This window comes from Nycticebus coucang, chromosome 12, assembly GCF_027406575.1.
Source record: "Nycticebus coucang isolate mNycCou1 chromosome 12, mNycCou1.pri, whole genome shotgun sequence".
Classification (NCBI taxonomy): Eukaryota; Metazoa; Chordata; class Mammalia; order Primates; family Lorisidae; genus Nycticebus; species Nycticebus coucang.
In genome coordinates this window covers 80,017,992-80,038,482 of record NC_069791.1, presented here as the reverse complement: position 1 = coordinate 80,038,482, position 20,491 = coordinate 80,017,992, and the positions used below count along the sequence as shown (strand labels likewise).

The following is a 20,491-nucleotide window of genomic DNA, read 5'->3' as shown; positions in this document are numbered from 1 at the left end:
CTTATTTTGTGAGAGTCCATTGCTTAGTTTTATCTTTTGCATCAGTGTGGAGGTTTGGTTCTGTCCTTTAATTTCTGAGTTCTTACTTTGTTGCTGATCCATTGTGGTGGTCAGTGTGCAGAACAGGTTGAAGTATTTCCTGTAGAGGTGGTCTTGTTGTGGCGAATTTCCTCAATGTTTGTACATCTGTAAATGATTTGATTTCTCCATCAATTTTGAAGCTTAGCTTAGCAGGGTGCAGAATTCTGGGCTGGAAATTGTTCTGTTTAAGTAGATTAAAGGTAGATGATCATTGTCTTCTTGCTTGGAAAGTTTCATTAGAGAAGTCTGCGGTCACTCTGATGGATTTGCCCCTGTAGGTCAACTGGTGCTTACTCCTGGCAGCTTGCAGAATCTTTTCTTTTGTCTTGACTTTGGACAGGTTCGTCACAATGTGTCTTGGAGAAGCTCGGTTAGAGTTGAGGTGACCTGGGGTCCGATAGCCCTCTGAAAGCAGTGTGTCAGAATCTTTGGTGATATTTGGGAAATTTTCTTTTATAATATTCTCTAGTATGGCTTCCATTCCTCTGGGGCATTCTTCTTCCCCTTCTGGAATTCCTATAACTCGTATGTTGGAACGCTTCATAAAGTCCCATAATTCTGACAGTGAACGTTCTGCTTTCTCTCTCTTCTTTTCTGCCTCTTTTACTATCTGAGTTATCTCAAAAACTTTGTCTTCTACCTCTGAAATTCTTTCTTCTGCATGGTCTAACCTGTTGCTGATACTTTCCATTGCATCTTTAAGTTCCCTGATTGACTGTTTCATTTCCTTCAGCTCTGCTATATCCTTTTTATATTCTTCATATCGTTCATCTCTGATTTGATTCTGTTTTTGGATTTCCTTTTGGTTATTTTCCACTTTATTAGCAGTTTCCTTCATTGTTTCCATCATTTCTTTCATTGTTTTCAACATGTGTATTCTAAATTCCCTTTCTGTCATTCCTAACATTTCTGTATAGGTGGAATCCTCTGCAGTAGCTACCTCATGGTCCCTTGGCGGGGTTGTTCTAGACTGGTTCTTCATGTTGCCTGGAGTTTTCTGCTGATTCTTCCTGATGGGTGATTTCTTTTATCTGTTTCCTTGCCCTAATTTTCCTTTCACTTCCTTTTGCTCTTTAAGTTCTCGTGCCTGTGGACTAAGGGTTACAGGACCAGAAGGGTGAGAAGGTTTAAGAGCAAAAAAGGGATGAAAGAAAGGAGGACCGAGTGATAAGAAAAAAAAAAAAGAAAAATAGAGAAAGGAGAGTGGGTGGGTAAAAGGAATATTGACAAAAAGAAGAGAGGCACAAAAAGAGGGAGACAGAGCAATACAGGTGTACAGTAGGGTACTTTGATACAACCTTAAAAAAAAAAAAACCACCTTCTGGGGGTGCCCAGTTGGGTGGTTCCCTTGAGGTCAGCAGCTCTTTGCTAACCTGATCGGACACAGTACCCCACCTCCACCAAGTACAGAGGAAAGACAAAAATGCTATAAATCAAAACAAAACAAGCAAACAGAAAACTTTACGGGATAAAATTGGCTGGAAAAACCAAATAATAGCGGTAGAAACACTAACAAAAATGAAGTTCTAATTATTGAAATAGGCAGCAATGGGAAATTATAATTAAACTAGAAAAATTGAGAAAGTAAAAGGATCTGTATGGAAAGGTTGAACTTAAAAAACAAAACAACAATGCACAACATCAAAATAAACAAAAAAAACATCCAAACCAAAAAAAAAAAAACAACACAACCAAAAACAAAGCAGTATGTATATGTTGTTGAATATTGTCTGGGCAAGACGTGGTCTTCTGGGGTATGAGATGTTAATCACAGTTCTGATACGACTGGAGGCTGCTAGTTTCTCAAACCCCAGCAGGTAGACACCCTAAATCTCTCTTCAGCCCTCTTAAAAGGCACTTTGAACTTGTTCACTTACTGAGCAGAAGCTTTCTCAGGGAAGTGCTTGTCGCTGGAATCACTGCTGAAGTGACTATCCACTTACCCTGTGTGTCAAAACTGGTCTCCCTCTGCCCCCGAGGTTAGGGCTGCAAGGCTGCTCAGACCCCGCCCTTAGGCTAGTTGGTCGGCAGCTCCCACCCAATTCCAGCTCTGCGACCCTGGGGGCGGAGCTTGCCGGGGCAGATCGCTCACAATGTCTGCCTGTGACCCAGAGCCAAACACCATCAGCTCTGTCTGGCTCAGCGGCTCAGACTGGGGCCCTAAACAAAGGCCAGAGTTCTCCGCACTCCTGCTCAGGCTCTCCCCAAGGCAGTTCAGCTGAGTGCTAAGTCCAAAGACACCAAAACAGTTCACAGGTAAGGCCTTTCTGGTTTGCAGTCTTGCTGCTACTGAACTTAGAGTTGCGGGTGGGTTTAGATGGATTGAACACACGCGACTACTTGCCGGTTTTCCACTGTTTTAGTCCTCCTCTTGGGGTCCAGAAGTCTCTCGCTGACTCCCTGTATCCTCTCAGGGGTGATGATAGGCAGATCCCACCAGCCAGAGATGCCTGGAGTCCTATATCCCCAGACTCACGGTGCCCAGATGCAAGGAAGCTGTTACTCGGCTGCCATCTTGCTCCCTCACTCCAATTTTTTTATTCTTAAACCAGGGACGGAGGCTGGGTGCCATGGCTCATACCTGTAATCCCAACCCTTGGGAGGCCAAAGCCGGTGGATTGCCTGAGCTCACAGGTTCCAGACCAGCCTGAGCTAGAGTGAGACCCCATCTCTAAAAAATGGCCCGGCATTGTGGCTGGGAGCCTGTAGTCCCAGCTACTTGGGAGGGTGAGGCAAGAGGATGACTTGAACCCAAGAGTTTGAGATTGCTGTGAGCTAAGATGCCACGGCACTCTACTGAGGGTGACGGAGTGAGACTCTCTGAAAAAAAACATAGAGATGGATATCTTTGTATACGTAGCTTTAACCAAAATTACATGTATGTATCATTTTAAATTTAGATCCTTTGGATATGTGGGACCTCTCCTCATCTTTAATATCATTATGGATAAACAGGTTTTACGTTTATTTGGGCTTTGCCATTGGCATTAGTCTTTGGATTTGTATCCAGATTGTTATCAAGAAGCAGGTAAGTGAAGTTTTTTTTAAACATTTTTTTGTAGAAAATTGTAGAGTGCAGATTTTTCTAAGGTAGAAAAATATAGAAAAACTAAAAGGAACTTCAAATCACTTTTATGTTTTCTAAAATATATTTCTTTCCTAAGTTTTTAGAGACTAAGTTATTATGGAGTAAATTATTTACTTTTTTTTTTTTAGCTATGAATGTCTCATTCTTAAGATTTAGGAAAATTTTTGAAATGAAAAATGAACCTTTTGTTTTTCTTTAGGGACAGGGTCTCTGTCGCCTAGGCCTGAATGCAGTGGTGTAATCATAGTTCATTGCAGCCTCCAACACCTGGCTTAAGTGATCTCCCCATCTCAGTCTCCTGAGTAGCTAGGATTATAGGCATGTAGTACTACTCTCAGCTAATTCTAAAAACATTTCTTTTTTTCTGAGAGGGGGTCTCACTATGTTGCCCAGGCTAGTTTCCAACTCCTGGCTTTAATTAACAACCCCCCCCCTTCCCCACCTCCCAAAGCACTAGGATTACAGGCATATACGAAAAACAAATCTGTTTTGCACCTTTAAGGGGTAGTAGTCCTCTCTTTATGTTCCATTGATTAAGTATCAGAAATAAGTTCTTACTGTTACTTCACTAAAATACATTATGGATGAAAAATGAACTTTTTATATGAAAAACAAATCTGTTTTGTACCTTTAAGGGATTAAAGTATCCCTACTACTACTGATACTACTATTTTCTGATACTACTATTGATTAAGTATCAGAAAATAATTCCTAATGTTACTCCACTAAAATACATTATGGATGGAAGTATGTGTAGTTTTACACTGGAGGGAATGGTAATCACAATTGTTTTTAAAAATGTGGGTATTGGGCGGCGCCTGTGGCTCAGTGAGTAGGGCGCCGGCCCCATATGCCGAGGGTGGCGGGTTCAAACTCAGCCCCGGCCAAACTGCAACAAAAAAATAGCCGGGCGTTGTGGCGGGCGCCTGTAGTCCCAGCTACTCGGGAGGCTGAGGCAAGAGAATCGCGTAAGCCCAAGAGTTAGAGGTTGCTGTGAGCCGTGTGACGCCAGGCACTCTACCCGAGGGCAGTATAATGAGACTCTGTCTCTACAAAAAAAAAAAAAAAATGTGGGTATTGCTGTTAAAGGACCTAATAATACCAAAGGGTTAATATTTGAGGAGTATAAGAAAGATTAAGAGAATAATAAAGTGGGTTGGTATATGTGCTAATTTTCATCCTTACTGAAGTTGGGAAAAGATTCAGAACTGATGGATTTTTATGCAATCATTTATCTTTAAGGACAGGAATTCACGGGAGAAATCTGTTCCAAAAGCAAGCCAGGATTTGATGACAAATGGTTATATCTCCCTTCAAAAGAAGGAAATCTTTGTGTCTGGAGTGAAGATTTTCTATGGTTCCCAAACTGGTACAGCAAAGGTAAGAAATTTATGTGATGCTTTTCCTTTGATTTCCTGACAATTTAAGAAAATCCCTGAGAAGCATCCTTTAGTAGTGAAATGAATTGGTCTTCTAATCTCTTTAAATCTTTTTCAGTCATATGTTTTTCCTTTTTGGGAAAATGTAGAAGCATTTAATATCCCGTGTCCAATTTCAGCTGATTGGTGGTTGTCTGGCAGTCATTGTCATTTTGTTCAGAAGCTTGCTTCTGCTTGGGCAGGGTGGAGTTCTGTGTCCTTTCTTGATGCCTGTGGGTGGAGGTGTAGGGAATAATGAAAAGAGAGACAATGGCAGTAGTATGGGCCCTGACTTTAATAACTTCGTACATTTATTTAATGCAACTTGTTTTGATTTCTTTCTTTTTTTTTTGAGACAGAGTCTCACTATGTCACCGTCGGTAGAGTGCTGTAGTGTCACAGCTCATAGCCAACCTCAAACTCCTGGGCTTAAGCGATCGTTTTGATTCCTAATAGTGGTAAAAATGTTAAAGTAGGTATACATAGCTGATGTCTAGCTGAAAGATGCTTCCCATACTCTAATTGCATCTGGATGCTTCCTGTGTCTGTGTTTAAAAGATCACAGCTAGTTAGTGCTTTCTAGGAAAAGATTCCAAATAAGGCTAACATGAAAATGAATTATACAAAAAAAAAAAAAAAAAAAAAAAGAATTAAGGCACAGGGTGGTGCCTGTGGCTCAGCGGGTAGGCTCCGCCAGCCCCATATACTGAGGGTGGTGGGCTCAAACCTGGCCCCCGCCAAACTGCAACAACAACAAAAAATAGCTGGGCATTGTGGCAGGCGCCTGTAGACCCAGCTACTCGGGAGGCCGAGGAGAATCGCCTAAGCCCAGGAGTTGGAGGTTGCTGTGAGCTGTGTAATGCCATGGCACTCTACCCAGGGTGATAAAGTGAGACTCTTGTCTCTAAAAAAAAAAAAAAATTAAAGCACATTATTTTTGTCTATTACCAAAAAGGGTTCTACTGCCCTCTGTGGATGATGTTCAGAATACTTCTTAGGTTTTTAATATTCCAGTATAGGAACTTTGCTTCATTTTACAGTTGATGATGGCTTAATAAGTTCAGTCTTAAGCAATGGAGACAGGAAACCTGCAAAGAGGCAAAAGGGCATCTGAGTAACCTAAGCATCGTCCTTTTTATGTTAATTATAAAACTTATTCAGAACTTATTTGTGCATTTTTTTTTTTTTTGCAGTTTTTTGGCTGGGGCTGGATTTGAACCCGTCACCTCCGGCGTATGGGGCTGGCGCCCTACTCCTTTGAGCCACAGGCACCGCCCTCTGCATGTTTTTTAAACATTTTTTAACAGATCAAATCAAATGCTGTATGGAAAGTTCATAGAGAAAAGCACTCTCCAGAAAACCTCTTTTAACTATTTCTGCTTTTAGTTGCTCTGAGGGTTATTTCTTTAGCTGTATAACTTGCTTATGCTGTGTTTTTTCCAGATTTATCAGCATTACACAAGTTATTGACTCTTTATATTAGTTAGTTGATACAAATAGTCGTCAAACCTCTGTGGTTTAATATTGCTGTCCATAGGATAGTTGATTTGGGGTTAGATAGCCATCTTTTATCTGAAAGCTGTGATGTCTGAATATTTTTTTTTTTCTGCTTTCACATCTGATTGGTTCATACCTGGTTGTGTATAGAAGATTATTTATAACTTTTCCTCATAACTTTGAAGGCCCCATTATCTTCCAGAAGATAGTGTTACTAATAAGAAGGTTAATTTTCTCATTCTTTTTTAGATGACTTGATTTTTTTTGGAGTGTGTCTAGAAGTTTTTAGAATTATTTCTTTATCCTTGATGTTTCGAAATTTTGTGAGGAGGTGACTAGGTTGGATCTTTTTTCAGGCATTGTTCTTGGGCTTTTTTGCTTTGAAGATGTGTGAGCCTAGTTCTGCTAATATTTATAGATATATTTGTTCCCTTTGTTTTTTTTTGTCCTTCTTTCTGGGACTCCTGTTAGTTGGATGTTGGTTCTTTGGTGATCTTCTAGGTCTCAAATCTTTTCTGTTTTACTTTTTGCAACTTTTTCTTTTTGTCGTTGGATCTTGGGTTTCCATTCTAAACCTTTTTGTGAGTGTTTTATTTTAGAAGTTATGTCTTTAATGGCAAACATGCCTTTTTGTTTTTTATTCAGTTTTATAGTATCTGTTCAGAATTTAAGAATATACTTCCTGAATTTCTTTTATTCTTCCTAATATATTTTCTCTTTCAGTACTTTTTTTTTTTTGCTGCTGGTATTTCTCTTTTTTGATGTTTGTTTTCATTATAATCTTGCTAATCCATAGTTTTTTGTTCATTGTTTGGACAGAATGATAGGATAGCTGGTGTGGCTTTTCTCTCACCGTGTGAACAGACTTGTTTTCTCTAATTGTAAATTTCCACTGAGTGCTGTGTGCAGGGGAAGCCCTACTTCCCCCTCTAGCACCACAATTTTCTATCTTATTTTATAGTAAAACTGCTTCAGTGTGTTGTCTGTGCTTTCTATCTCCAATTAGGCTTACACGACTATTCATGCTGCATTGAATTTCATGTCGCTAGTTCATTTTCAGTCTTTTATCTCACTTGATCTATTACATTACCTGCATGACCCCCCTTTTCTTCTTCTTCTTCTTTCTTCTTTTTCTTCTTTCTCCCTCCTCCTCCTCCCCCTTAAGTAGAGTGCTATGGCATCGTCATAGCTAACAGCAACCTCAAACTCTCCTGGGCAGCCTTCTGAGTATTCTGAGTAGCTGGGGATACAGGTGCCCACCCTAATGCCCTGCTAGTTTTTCTCTTTTCTGTTTTGGTCTTGCTTTGCTCAAGCTGGTCATGAACTCCTGAGCTCAAGCAACCCATTGCCTCAGCCTCCCAGACTGCTAGGATTACAGACTTGAGCCACTGTGCCTGGCCTCCTTCTTCTTGAAATACTTCTTGTTTATCTTTCTTTTTTTTTTTTTTGAGACAGTTTCGAGCTGTCCCCCTGGGTAGAGTGCTGTGGCATCACAGCTCACAGCAACCTCCAACTCCTGGGCTCAAGCGATTCTCCTGCTTCCACAATCCAAGTAGCTGGGACTACAGGCGCCTACCACAACGCCTGGCTATTTTTTGGTTGCAGCCGTCATTGTTGTTTGGCGGGCCCGGGCTGGATTCGAACCTGCCAGCTCAGGTGTATGTGGCTGGCGCCTTAGCTGCTTGAGCCACAGGCGCTGAGCCAGTGTTTATCTTTCAATAGACTGTTTCCTTGGCTTTTTTATGCTTTGCGGAGGCTAGTCTTACTGCCATTTGCTGGTTTCTCTCCATCTTCTTGGCCTCCTAATAGGAGTGTATCAAGGCACAGTCCCTGTGACTTTGTCTATATCTACAGCCACTTTACTCTCTCTTCTTTTTTTTTGAAGTAAATGTATTTCAGGTTAATGTGAGAGTACAAGCAACCAGGTCAACATATTTGATTTGTGAGGTAGAATCCCTCTTGTGGTTGTGTCCCACACACAAAAGTGTGCCAAACACCCCCACCCCGTGCCCATTCAGTGAGAGCAGCCAATCCCCTCCCCTCTCCCTTCCTCACTACCCTTCCCCCCAACTTGAAGTGAAATGAGCTTTTCTCCTATGTGGGCATGCATCAGATTGTCTACTGTCTTCATATTAGTATGGAGTACATTGGATAATTGCTTTTTCGTTCTTGTGGTACTTTACTGAGAAGAATGTGTTTCAACTGCATCCAGGATGTTACAAAAGATGTGAAGTTACTATTGTTTTTTGTTGTAGTTATCATTGTTGTTTGGCAGGCCCAGAATGGATTTGAACCACCAGCTCCAGTGTGTGTGGCCGACGCCCTAGTTGCTGAGCTACAGGCTCTGAGCCTGTTACTATTGTTTTTTATGGCTGAACAGTATTCTATGATATGCACATACCACAATTTGTTAATCCATTCCTGAGTTGATGGGCATTTATTGTTCTTCCCAGAAGAAAAAAAAAATCATTTTCTCATAAGGACATTTGTGCTAGATTATTTATCGCAGCTCAATTTACAATCTGCAAGATGTGGAAACAATCCACTTCACTCTCTTAAGGCAGAGGTAGAGAACTGTGACCTCCTAAGTCCTTAAGTGTGGCCTTTTGACCGAATCCACATTTTATAGAAAAAGTCCTTTTATTAAGGGCGGCTCCTGTGGCTCAAGGAGTAGGGCGCCAGTCCCATATGCCGGAGGTGGCGGGTTCAAACCTAGCCCCGGCCAAAAACCACAAAAAAAAAAAAAAAAATCCTTTTATTAATACATTTCTGTTCATCTTTTATATTTTTATTTTATTTTTAAAACGGACATATTTAAAATAACAAAGAATAAAATAAGTTTCAAGATTGGCACAATTAGAACATTAGCCATAAATTGTTCAGTTTATTGGCTAAAGTGGTAAGTGATGGCTTCTACACTCAGGATTTAGTTCTCCCTTCTCCCACTTGACTGGCACCCACTACTGCACAAGGCTGATTGATCAGAGTTTATGGGGGTCGAGTACACTAGTCTGCTACAAGCTTTTGACAACAGTGCGCAGTGTTTCTGTTTGAAGTGGAATTTGTGAATAGTTTCCCAGGTCAATGGTATTTTTAAATTCTGTCTTTGACTTGTCATGTCAAAGAAGACCAAGAGAATGCTGAAGGAAGAAAACAGACTTTCTTTTTTTTTTTTTTTTTGTAGAGACAGAGTTTCACTTTATCGCCCTGGGTAGAGTGCCGTGGCGTCACACAGCTCACAGCAACCTCCAACTACTGGGCTTAGGCGATTCTCCTGCCTCAGCCTCCCGAGTAGCTGGGACTACAGGTGCCTGCCACAACGCCCGGCTATTTTTTGGTGCACTTTGGCTGGGGCCGGGTTTGAACCCGCCACCCTTGGTATATGGGGCCGGCGCCCTACTCACTGAGCCACAGGCGCCGCCCAGAAAACAGACTTTCAAATGAGGATTGGGAAATGCTATATTATCTTTTTTCTCCAGAAGATAAGTTGGTTTGCTTGCTCTGTGATACTCCAATACCAACATTAAAGAGGTTCAGTGCTCATCACCATTATAACAGCTGCAAGGACCACAAATATTTTAAATTAGGTGGAGAGGTGCGAAAGGTTGTATTGCACTAATTAAAACATGAAAAGCAAAAGCAAAGACAATTCTTTCAAGCAGGAATAAGACCTGGAAATAAGGGCACTGAAGCAACTCATTAAGTAGCTTATATATGCTTGAGATAAAAAGGAAGCCATTTAGTAATGTAGAAATTGTGAAAGAATGAACTCTTGAAGTTGTAGGATGCTTTGATCTTGAAAACATTTCAAAGCACAAATAGCTGCCTTTTTTAAGGAGAACCATAACTGATTGGCAGCATGAATTAGCCTTCAATTTAACTGAACGACTTCACACTTCAAAAGGGAAGTATTGCTTTGGATGAATGTGCTGAGAGTACTGACTTGTGGCAAGTTTTCTTTTTCTTTTTTTTTTGAGAGTCTTACTTGGTCACCCTGGGCAGAGTCTCTTGGTGTCTTAGCTCACAGCAATCTCAAACTCTTGGGCTCAAGCGATTTTCTTGCCTCAGCCTGCCAAGTAGCTGGGACTATAGTTGCCCACCACAATGCCCAGCTATTTTTATTTTAATTTAATTTATTATTATTTTTGAGACAGAGTCTGTGTCGACCTCAGTAGGGTGTCTTGGTGTCACAGCTCACAGCAACTTCAAACTCTTAGGCTTAAGTAATTCTCTTGCCTCAGCCTCCCAAGTGGCTGGGACGACTACAGGCGCCCGCCACAGCGCCTGGCTATTTTTTGTTGTTGTTGTTGTAGTTGTCATTGTTGTTTAATAGGCCCGGGCAGGGTTTGAATCCGCTAGCCCTGGTGTATGTGGCCAGCGCCCTAACCATTGGGCTACAGGCACCAAGCTGCCGGGCTAGTTTTAGAGACGAGGTCTCACTCTGGCTCAGGATGGTCTCGAACTTGTGAGCCCAGACAATCCACCCGCCTCTACCTCCCAGAGTTCTAGGATTACAGGTGTGAACCACGGTGCCTAGATTAAGCAATCCTCTTGCCTCAGCCTCCCGAGTATCTGGTACTTATAGGCACCTGTCACATTACCCAGCTGTTTTTAGAGGTGGGATCTTACTCTTGCTCAGGCTGATCTGGAACTTCTGAGCTCATGCAATCTACCCGCCTTGGTCTCCCACAGTGCTAGGATTACAGGTGAGAGCCACCTTGCCTGGCCTCCAGCTAGTTTTTCTATTTTTAGTAAAAAGGGGATCTCACTTTTGCTCAGGCTGGTCTCATACTCCTGAGCTCAAGCAATCCACCAACCTCGGCCTCCCAGAGTGTTAGGATTACAGGCATGAGCCACCACCCCTGGCCTAATTTTTTCATTTTTTGTAGAGACAGGCTCGTGCTTTGTTGCCCAGGCTTGTGTTGAACTCTTAGGCTTAAACAGTCCTCCTGCTTTGGCCTCCCAAAGTGCTGGGTTTGTCGGTGTAAACCATTGAGCCCTGCCCCTCCATACCAATTTTGATGCTAACTCTTGGGAGTTGTCATCAGACTTCACGGGGTTAATCAATTTGGGGTTGCCCAGAACCTCCTCAGGTTTGATAGAACAACTCACAGAACTCAGGAAATCACTTGATTTACTGTATATTTACCAGGTATTATAGATGATACAATTCAGAAACAGCCAAATGGAAGGGTTGGATAGGGCCACTGTGAAGAGGGGTAGGGATGTGCAGAGTTTCTGTGCTTCTCTTGGCTTCCTTGCTCACACATCACTGTGTTCACCGACCCAGAACACCTCTATTTTATATTTTATTTTATTTTTATTTTTTTGGGACAGAGCCTCAAGCTGTCATCCTGGGTAGAGTGCTGTGGCTCTCAGCTCACCGCAACCTCCAACTCCTGGGCTCAAGTGATTCTCCTGCCTCTGCCTCCCAAGTAGCTGGGACTACAGGCGCCCACCACAACGCCTGGCTGTTTTTTGGTTGTAGCCATCATTGTTTGGCGGACCTAGGCTGGATTTGAACCTGCCAGCTCAGGTGTATGTGGCTGGTGCCTTAGCTGCTTGAGCCACAGGCGCCGAGGCAGAACACCTCTTATGTAGGGATTTTTCTTGGAGTTCTCATCACATAGGCATGCTTGATTAAATCACTGGCCATTGGTGATTAAACTCAATTTCCAGCCCTTACTTTTCTCCCCAGAACTTGGATGTGGTGAGTTTAATCTCTGGTAGGTTGGTTTTTCTTATGACCAGCCTCTATCCTGAAGCTACCTGAGGTCCCTCTTCAATGAGTCATCCATTAACCTATGAAAGACAGTAAATTTCCCAGGTTTTAGGAATTTTGTGTTGAGGACAAAGACCAAGTATAGAAGAACCTCTGCAAGTTGACCACCCAAGGAACTGTAACAAACTGCCAACATACAGAGGTGGTCAACATAAGGTACTTCCATTGAGACATGTGGTGCATGTCCAGTCTATGAAAATTAGGTCACTGAAGGAGGTGGTCAATGTAGGGAGGTGGTCAACTATGGTGTTTGTACTGTATTTATTTATTTATTTATTTTCTGAGACAGGGTCTTACTTGGTCACATTCCGTAGAGTGCAGTGGCATCATAGCTCACAGCAACCTCAAACTCTTGGGCTCAAAGCGATTCTCTTGCTTCAGCCTTCCCAGGTAGCTGGGACTACAGGTTCCTGCCACAACACCTGGCTATTTTTAGAGACTAGTTCTCTCTCTGGCTCAGGCTGGTCTGGAAACTGAGCTTAGGCAATACATCCCCCTGGGCCTCCCAAGTTGTGGGATTACAGGCGTGAGCCACCACATCCGGGCCTATATTTATTTTTTCGTGTCCTGACCTTTTCCGTGTAAAATAACAACTCTTCCTGTGATCTTGCTCTCTTTCTCCTTATCCCAATTTATTTTCCTCTATAGTACCAATTACCATCTGGAATACTTTCTCTCATTTCTGTGTTTTTTCTCTATCCATAGCTCCTTGAGGGCAGGAGCCCTGTCTAGTTCAATGTTGGATAATATGGTAGTCTTCTCTTATCTGCAAGGGATATGTTCTAAGACTGGCAGTAGATGCCTGAAACCTTAGATAGCCCTGAACCCTATGTATGCTGTGTTTGTTTGATTCAATAACTGAGGTGGTTGCCCAGTGACTAATCGGTTGGTGGTGTCTACTGTGTGGAGATGCTGGAGAAAGGGCTGATTCTTATCCTCGGCAAGAAGGAGCAGGGCCATGAGAGATTTCATCATGCTACTCAAGATAGGGTGCGTTTGAAAACTTATGAATTATTTATTTCTGGAACTTTCTGTTTAATATTTTTGGATGGTAGTTGTCTGTGGGTAATTGCAGCTTTGGAAAACAAAGTAAGTAGGCACTTCTGTACTTCACAGAACTGAGACTGGCATTGTAGATGCCTATAAATGAATTAGATAACTGAGATGGTTGCCAAGTGTTCATTTTTCATTATTTCTTTAACTTTAATTTTTCATTAGTTCTTTTTGTCTTTCTATATGTTTATTCTGGTATGGCAAAGCAGCTGGAATGTCAAAAAGCCAATGTTGTCTTGTACATACTCTTACAGAAAGAGAACAACATGTTTGAATGTTCGCTTGAGAAAATGGTAGACATGAGGATAGTGTTTGTGTTAATGATAATAAAAGTCTCTCAGTGAAAAAGTTTTTCATGAGAAAGCCACTTTCTCTTGCCCACTGGGGTAAACTAGGTCTGTATTTTGCTAATTATTTGGCTTATTAAAGACTTTATTTTCTTTCTTTTCTATTAGGGATTTGCAACAATTCTTGCAGAATCAGTTACCTCCCTAGATCTGCCTGTGACAATTATTGATCTGAAAGAATATGATCCAGATGATCATCTGGTAGAAGAGGTTGGTAATTGTCTAATTTGTCTATCTAAACTCTCATATTTATTTATCTCATTATTTATTTATTTTATCTTTCTTTAATTTTTTTTTTTTTCCTAAGACAGGGTCTTCCTCTCTTGTCCAGGCTCCAATATAGTGGCATCATCACAGCTCACAGCAACCTCAAACTCCTGGGCTTAAGTGAGCCTCCTGCCTTAGCCTCCTGAGTAGCTGGAACTACAGGCTCTCGCCACCACTATGCCCCACTTAAACTCTCTTATTTAATTGACTCACATCTTCTGGGATACATAGAATCCTCAGAAAAAATTTAGTTTTCATGCCAAGGGATTTCAGTTTGAGTTTTCAGCATGAATCAGAAGTGTCGACTACGCAGTGTGTAGCATAGTATAGCAATTCTGATGTGGTGTGGGGCCTGTCCCTCTGGGGTGTTAGATCCTCCTGGGTCGGGGGTTGCGGGGGTAAGTTAATGTGTGGTTTGAGATTCCCTCTTTCCCCCTACTTTGAATCCCGTAGTCAAGGGAGGATTGTTATTGATGGCAGACTGCTGTGCATGTGGACCGTGGGTAATCTGACTGGAAGGTCAAGAACAGGAAGCCTATGGGTTATGGAGTTGGAGAAATTCTTATTAGCTGTGCAACCTCAGTGCATCACTTAATATCTATGGCAGTTTAATTTCTTTGCCCCTTCACCTCCATTCATGCCTACTTAAAGGATTTTACTTTACAGCATTAGTTCTCCAAGTGTGATTCCCCAAACCAGTAGTATCAGCAACTCCAGAAAAATTGTTAGAAATGAAAATTCTTGCCAGGTACAGTGGCTTGTCCCTATACTTTCAGCAACTTGAGAGGCTGAGGCAAGAGGATTACTCAAGCCCAACACTTGGAGATTAGGCTGGGTAACATAGTGAGACCTTATCTCTAAAAAAAGAAAAAAAAATTATCTGGATACAGTGGTCCAAGCTACTCAGGAGGCTGAGGCAGGAGGATTGCTTGAGCCCAGGAGTTTGAGGCTGCAGTGAGCTATGATTACACTACCTCAGCCTAGGCAACACAGAGATCCCTTTTCTTAAAAAAATAAATATTAGACTAGACCCACTGCATCAAACCCTGGGTGCATGGTTTTGTTTTAACATTGCTGTAGGTGAGTCTGATGCAGGTAAAATTGGAGAAGCACTTAGAGCAGGAGTTGACAAACTTTTACTAAAGGGCCAGATTATAAGTATCTTTAGCTTTGTAGGCCATACACCTACTCAGTTCTACCACTGAGGCACAAAACAGCCATAAACAATATGTAAATGAATGGGTTTGGCTGTGTTTCAATAAAACTTTCTTTAAAACAAACAAGGCAAGTATCACATTATCAGACTTCAGGTTATACAAGTCTATCAAAATAGCAGGGTACTGGCACAAAAATAGAGATATATATCTGTGGAACCTAGAGATGAAACCAGATATGTATTGTCATGTAATATTTGGTAAAAGATTAAAATAAAAGCATGCACTGGGGAAAATAATTCCTATTTAATAAATGGTGCTGAAAGAATAGGTTAGCTATATGTAGAGGATTGAAACTGAACCCACACCTCTCGCCACTTAAAAAAATTGACTTTTATTGGATAAAAGATTTAAGTTTAATTTTTATAAAATTATAAAAATTCTGGAAGAAAGTATAGAGGATACCCTTCTTGACAATAAAGATTTTATTGAAGATTTTATGAAGACGACCCCCTTGGCAGTTGCAGCAACACTGAGAATAAGTCAATGGGACATGATCAAGCTAAAAAGCTTCTGCACTGCTGAGGGTACAACAAGTAAAGCAAACAGACAGCCTTCAGAATGGGAGAAGATATTTGCATGTTATGAATCTGATAAAGGGCTGATAACTAGAATCTACAAAGAGATCAAATTGGTTCAGTGCCTGTAGCTCAAGCAGCTAAGGCGCCAGCCACATACACCAGAGCTGGTAGGTTTGAATCCAGCCCGGGCCTGCCAAACAACAATGACAACTGCAACCAAAAAAATAGCCGGGCATTGTGGCGGGTGCCTGTAGTCTCAGCTACTTGGGAGGCTGAGGCAAGAGAATTGCTTAAGCCCAGGAGTTGGAGGTTGCTGTGAGTGTGATGCCACTGGCACTCTACCCAGGGCGACAGCTTGAGGCTCTGTCTCCAAAAAAAGAGCTCAAATTAATAAACAAGAAAAAAGCAAACATTTATTGTTGGACAAGACATCACTTAACCCCCGTGGGAATAGCCCACTTCACAAAGTTCCAAAGCTGTAGATGTGGAGAGAAGGGAACACTTTTACATTGTTGGCAGGATTGCAAACTAATACAGCCTGTATGGAAAAGAAGTATGGAGAATCCTTAAAGAGCTAAAAGTAAAGCTTCCATTTGATACTGCAATCCCATTATTAGGTATCTACCCAGAAGAAAAAAAATCATTTTACCATAAGGACATTTGTATTAGAATGTGTATTGCAGCTGAATTCATAATCATCAAGACATAGAATCAACCCAAGTGCCCATCAACACATGAATGGATTAATAAACTGTGGTACGTGTATACCATGGAATACTATTCAGCCATAAAAAGATGGAGACTTTGCATCTTTTGTATTAACCTGGATGGAGTTGAAGAATATTCTTCTTAGTAAAAGTATCACAAGAATAGAAAAGCAAGTATCCAGTGTACTCAATACTAATGTGAAAACAGCAGATAAACAACTATACTTTCACATGAGAGAAAAACAATTAAATTGAAGTGAGAGGGCTAGAGGGGGATTGGTAAACTCACTTAAAGTACACAATGTAAGGGTATACATTACACCCCCTGGGTGAAGGGCTGAACTACCACTTGAACTTTAACAAATGCAAACAATGTAACCTAATCATTTTTGCCCTCATATTAATCTGAAATTAAAAAACAAACAAACAGGCAGCAAGGCAGATTTCACTTGTGGGCTGTAGTTTTCCAGTCTCTTTTTAGTGAATAAATTCCTAGCAACTCTGTTGAATTGTTAGTCCCCTAAGAAAATAAACTGGAGTGCAGATGAACGAGCTTGAATCTGCTCTAAATTATTTGTGGAAAAATTATTTGCAAACTTATTATAAGAGATTACATGCAACTCACTCATGCCTTAGAACTGTTAAGATACAATCAAGCAGATGAAATACTAGGCTGGCAGGACTGAGGATGTTCAGGATGAGACTCTCCAATCCAAAAATTTGAACTCTGAAATGCTCTGAAATGGGTCACATACTGTCAGAACTTTGTTTCATGCACAAAATTATTAAAAACAGGCTTGGCGCCTGTGGCTCAAGTGGCTAAGGTGCCAGCCACATACACCTGAGCTGGTGGGTTCGAATCCAGCCCGGGCCCGCCAAACAACAATGACGGCTGCAACCAAAAAATAGCTGGGCGTTGTGGGCGCCTATAGTCCCAGCTGCTTGGGAGGTGGAGGCAGGAGAATCGCTTGAGCCCAGGAGTTGGAGGTTGCTGTGAGCTGTGAAGCCACAGCACTCTACTCAGGGCAACAGCTTGAGGCTCTGTCTCCAAAAAGAAAATTAAAAATATTGTTTAGGTTGGGCGCTTATAGCTCAATGGTTAGAGTGCTGGTCCTGTGCTCTGGGGCTGGAGGGTTTGAACCCAGCCCGGGCCTGCTAAACAAAACAAAGCAAAACAAAAATATTGTTTATAATTTATAAAATTGTCTTCCTTCTATCTGTATAAAGTGTACATGAGACGTAATTGAATTTCATGTTTAGAACTGGGTCCTGTCCCCAAGAAATCTCCTTACCTATATGCATATATTCCAGAATTCAAAAAAGTCTGAAATCTGGAAAAATGTTCCAAACATTTTGGATAAGGGATACTCAACCTGTATTCTGCTTTTCTTTGTAGGTGATTGTACCAAGTGTTAAGTTACATTATGTATACAAATTTTGTTGCTTTAATTTTTCAGGTAGTATTTTAACAGATCATTTTGTATTTTTTTCTTGACTGATTTGGATTTTGTTTCCTATATGACAAATCAGAGAACATAGGAATTTATAGTCTAGAAAATGGATTTAGGGTGAGGGCTGCCAGAAGGTATACTGGCAGGAACAAGGGGGACTGGGTTTTCTCTCCTTGTTTTCTTTCACTTTTAAAAAGAAGTAATTAATGGAAGCTCCTGTTGTCCTTAGAGATTAGTATGACATGAATGCCAGCATTTTAAGAAAGAATTTCCTTCATTGAGATCATTTATATTTGGAAAATTCTTCTGAAACCCTATTTTCTTGGTTAGGTTACTAGTAAAAATGTCTGTGTCTTCCTGGTTGCTACGTATACTGATGGCAAGCCAACTGAGAGTGCCGAGTGGTTCTGCAAATGGTTAGAAGAAGCAGCCAGTGATTTTCGATTTGGCAGAACTTACCTGAAGGGTATGAGATATGCAGTGTTTGGACTGGGAAATTCTGCCTATGCAAGCCACTTTAATAAGGTAGGTACATGTTGAATTATGGGGATACAGTCTTTTTTTTTTTTTTTTTTTTTTTTTTGTAGAGACAGAGTCTCACTGTACTGCCCTTGGGTAGAGTGCCATGGCGTCACACGGTTCACAGCAACCTCTAACTCTTGGGCTTACGCGATTCTCTTGCCTCAGCCTCCCGAGCAGCTGGGACTACAGGCGCCCGCCACAACGCCCGGCTATTTTTTTTTTTGTTGCAGTTTGGCCGGGGCTGGGTTTGAACCCGCCACCCTCGGCATATGGGGCCGGTGCCCTACTCACTGAGCCACAGGCGCCGCCCGATACAGTCTTTTTTATTTAAACACACACATAAGAAGAAGTGTGTTATTTTTATAGCTGGAAATTGCTGCACATATATATTCAAACTTGGCATACAGTAGGTTCTCAAACTTTTGGTGAATAATATGAAGTGGTGGGCCTCATACTGTCTAGTGTTTTAGCAGCCTGGATTCAGGTCGTCAAGCAGGACCTTGTAGATGGAAGATCGCTGAGTCTTTGGACTTCTGTAAAATCACCTGTTCTGTTTTTGAACATTTATTGCTTAAACTCTTAACACTGGCAGATTCATTTTCTTTAAATCATCAATTTTTAAAGGAAAATAGAGGAAAAACATTCAATGCCTGCCCTTCACATAGTAAAACATGACATTTTTTAGCTTGTTTTCCTGGGCCTTTCTCTAAATGGAATTAACTTGGCCCCTTTTCTTTTGCATCCTGTTCTCTATGCTTTAAAGAGGAAAACTACAGAGCCTCTCAGTTTCTCAGCGGTTTGCATGTGTATCTTTCTCTGGGGACAGTCCTTGCCTGGTTCACCTGTATATGGTGGAGGATGAGTGATGGTGGATGTGAGGAGCTTTCTTTAAACTTATTTTTATTCATGGCCAAGTGCAGTGGCTGACACCTGTAACCCTAGCACTCTGGGAGGCAAAGGTGGGTGAATCACATGATCTTAGGAGTTCGAAACCAGCCTGTGCGTGAGTGAGACCCTGTCTCTACTAAAAATAGAAAAATTAGCCAGGTGTTGTGGCAGGCGCCTGTGGTCTCAGCTACTCCAGAGGCTGAGGCAAGAGGATCGCTTATGCCTAAGAGTTTGAGGTTGCTGTGAGCTATGACAGCACGGCACTCTACCCTGGGTGACAGAGTGAAACTCTGTCTCAAAATAATAAAAAAAGAAAACAAGCTGGCTGGTGGCTCACCCAACACTTGGGAGGCTGAGGCGGCTAGATTGCCTGAGCTCATAAGTTCAAGACCAACCTGAGCAAGAATGAGACCCTGTCACTAATATCTGGGTGCTGTGGCTGACGCCTTGAGTACTAGCTACACAAGAGGCTAGGGCAAGAGAATCGCTTGAACCAAGAGTTTGAGGTTGCTATGAGCTAAGATGCCACAGCACTTTACCCAGGGTGACCAAGTAAGACTCTGTCTCAAAAAACAAACAAACAACAAAAAAACAAACAAACCAAAAACTTACTTTTATTCACTCATGTTACAATGTAGATTCCCCTCCCCTGCTATATTTTCAAAGGAATTTGAGTAAGAATGGGAAAATTGAAATATGTAAATATTTTGCTTAATGCTTTGACACTCAGGAAGCCTGTTAAGTTTTTGAATTCTTTTTTTTTTTTTTGTAGAGACAGAGTCTCACTTTATGGCCCTCGGTAGAGTGCCGTGGCCTCACACAGCTCACAGCAACCTCCAACTCCTGGACTTAAGCGATTCTCCTGCCTCAGCCTCCCGAGTAGCTGGGACCACAGGCGCCCGCCACAATGCCCAGCTATTTTTTGGTTGCAGTTCAGCCGAGGCTGTGTTTGAACCCGCCACCCTCGGTATATGGGGCTGGTGCCTTACCGACTGAGCCACAGGCGCCTCCCAGTTTTTGAATTCTTAACTCTGTTTCTTTTTTTTTTTTTTTTTTGTAGAGACAGAGTCTCACTTTATGGCCCTCGGTAGAGTGCCATGATGTCACACGGCTCACAGCAACCTCCAACTCCTGGGCTTAAGCGATTCTCTTGCCTCAGCCTCCCGAGTAGCTGGGACTACAGGCGCCCACCACAATGCCCAGCTATTCCTTGGCTGCAGTTCAGCCGGGGCCGGGCTTGAACCTGCCACCCTCGGTATATGGGGCCGGCGCCCTACTGACTGAGCCACAGGCGCCGCCCTTAACTCTGTTTCTTAATAACCCCTGGGCCTCAGTTTAATTGCTTCATAACACCATGAAATAAATTTTTGAGTTTATATAATCATGAGCCTTACCAAATTGATTACATTTGCACTTTATTACTAAATGGGCTTTGGCCCCATAGGCTTTGTTAGATTTTTGGAACTAATTTGTTTTGTTAATGTATATTTATTCTGACCCTGATTTAGAGTAGTAAATTCTTCTTTAGTTATTACACCTTTGTTTAATAAAAGGGTTTGTTTCCCTATTTTTTTTTTTTTTGAGATAGAGCCTCAAGCTGTCACCCTGTGTAGAGTGCCGTGGCATCATGGCCCACAGCAACCTCCAACTCCTGG

At 41.7% G+C, this 20,491-nt stretch overlaps 1 protein-coding gene across 3 annotated transcripts in view; it reads left to right on the top strand.

Annotated features, from left to right (window-relative positions):
• The window catches only part of LOC128561396 (S-adenosyl-L-methionine-dependent tRNA 4-demethylwyosine synthase TYW1), a 197,139-nt gene that overhangs the window by 6,631 nt on the left and 170,017 nt on the right, over positions 1-20,491 (top strand). For 2 of the 3 annotated variants that reach the window (XM_053555539.1, XM_053555542.1), the window contains exons 2-5: positions 2,982-3,109; positions 4,412-4,549; positions 13,375-13,476; positions 17,757-17,951. In XM_053555539.1, coding sequence (XP_053411514.1) covers positions 2,982-3,109; positions 4,412-4,549; positions 13,375-13,476; positions 17,757-17,951 — 563 coding nt within the window. The remainder of the gene's footprint in view (positions 1-2,981; positions 3,110-4,411; positions 4,550-13,374; positions 13,477-17,756; positions 17,952-20,491) is intronic. The other variant, XM_053555541.1, reaches the window with a different exon arrangement.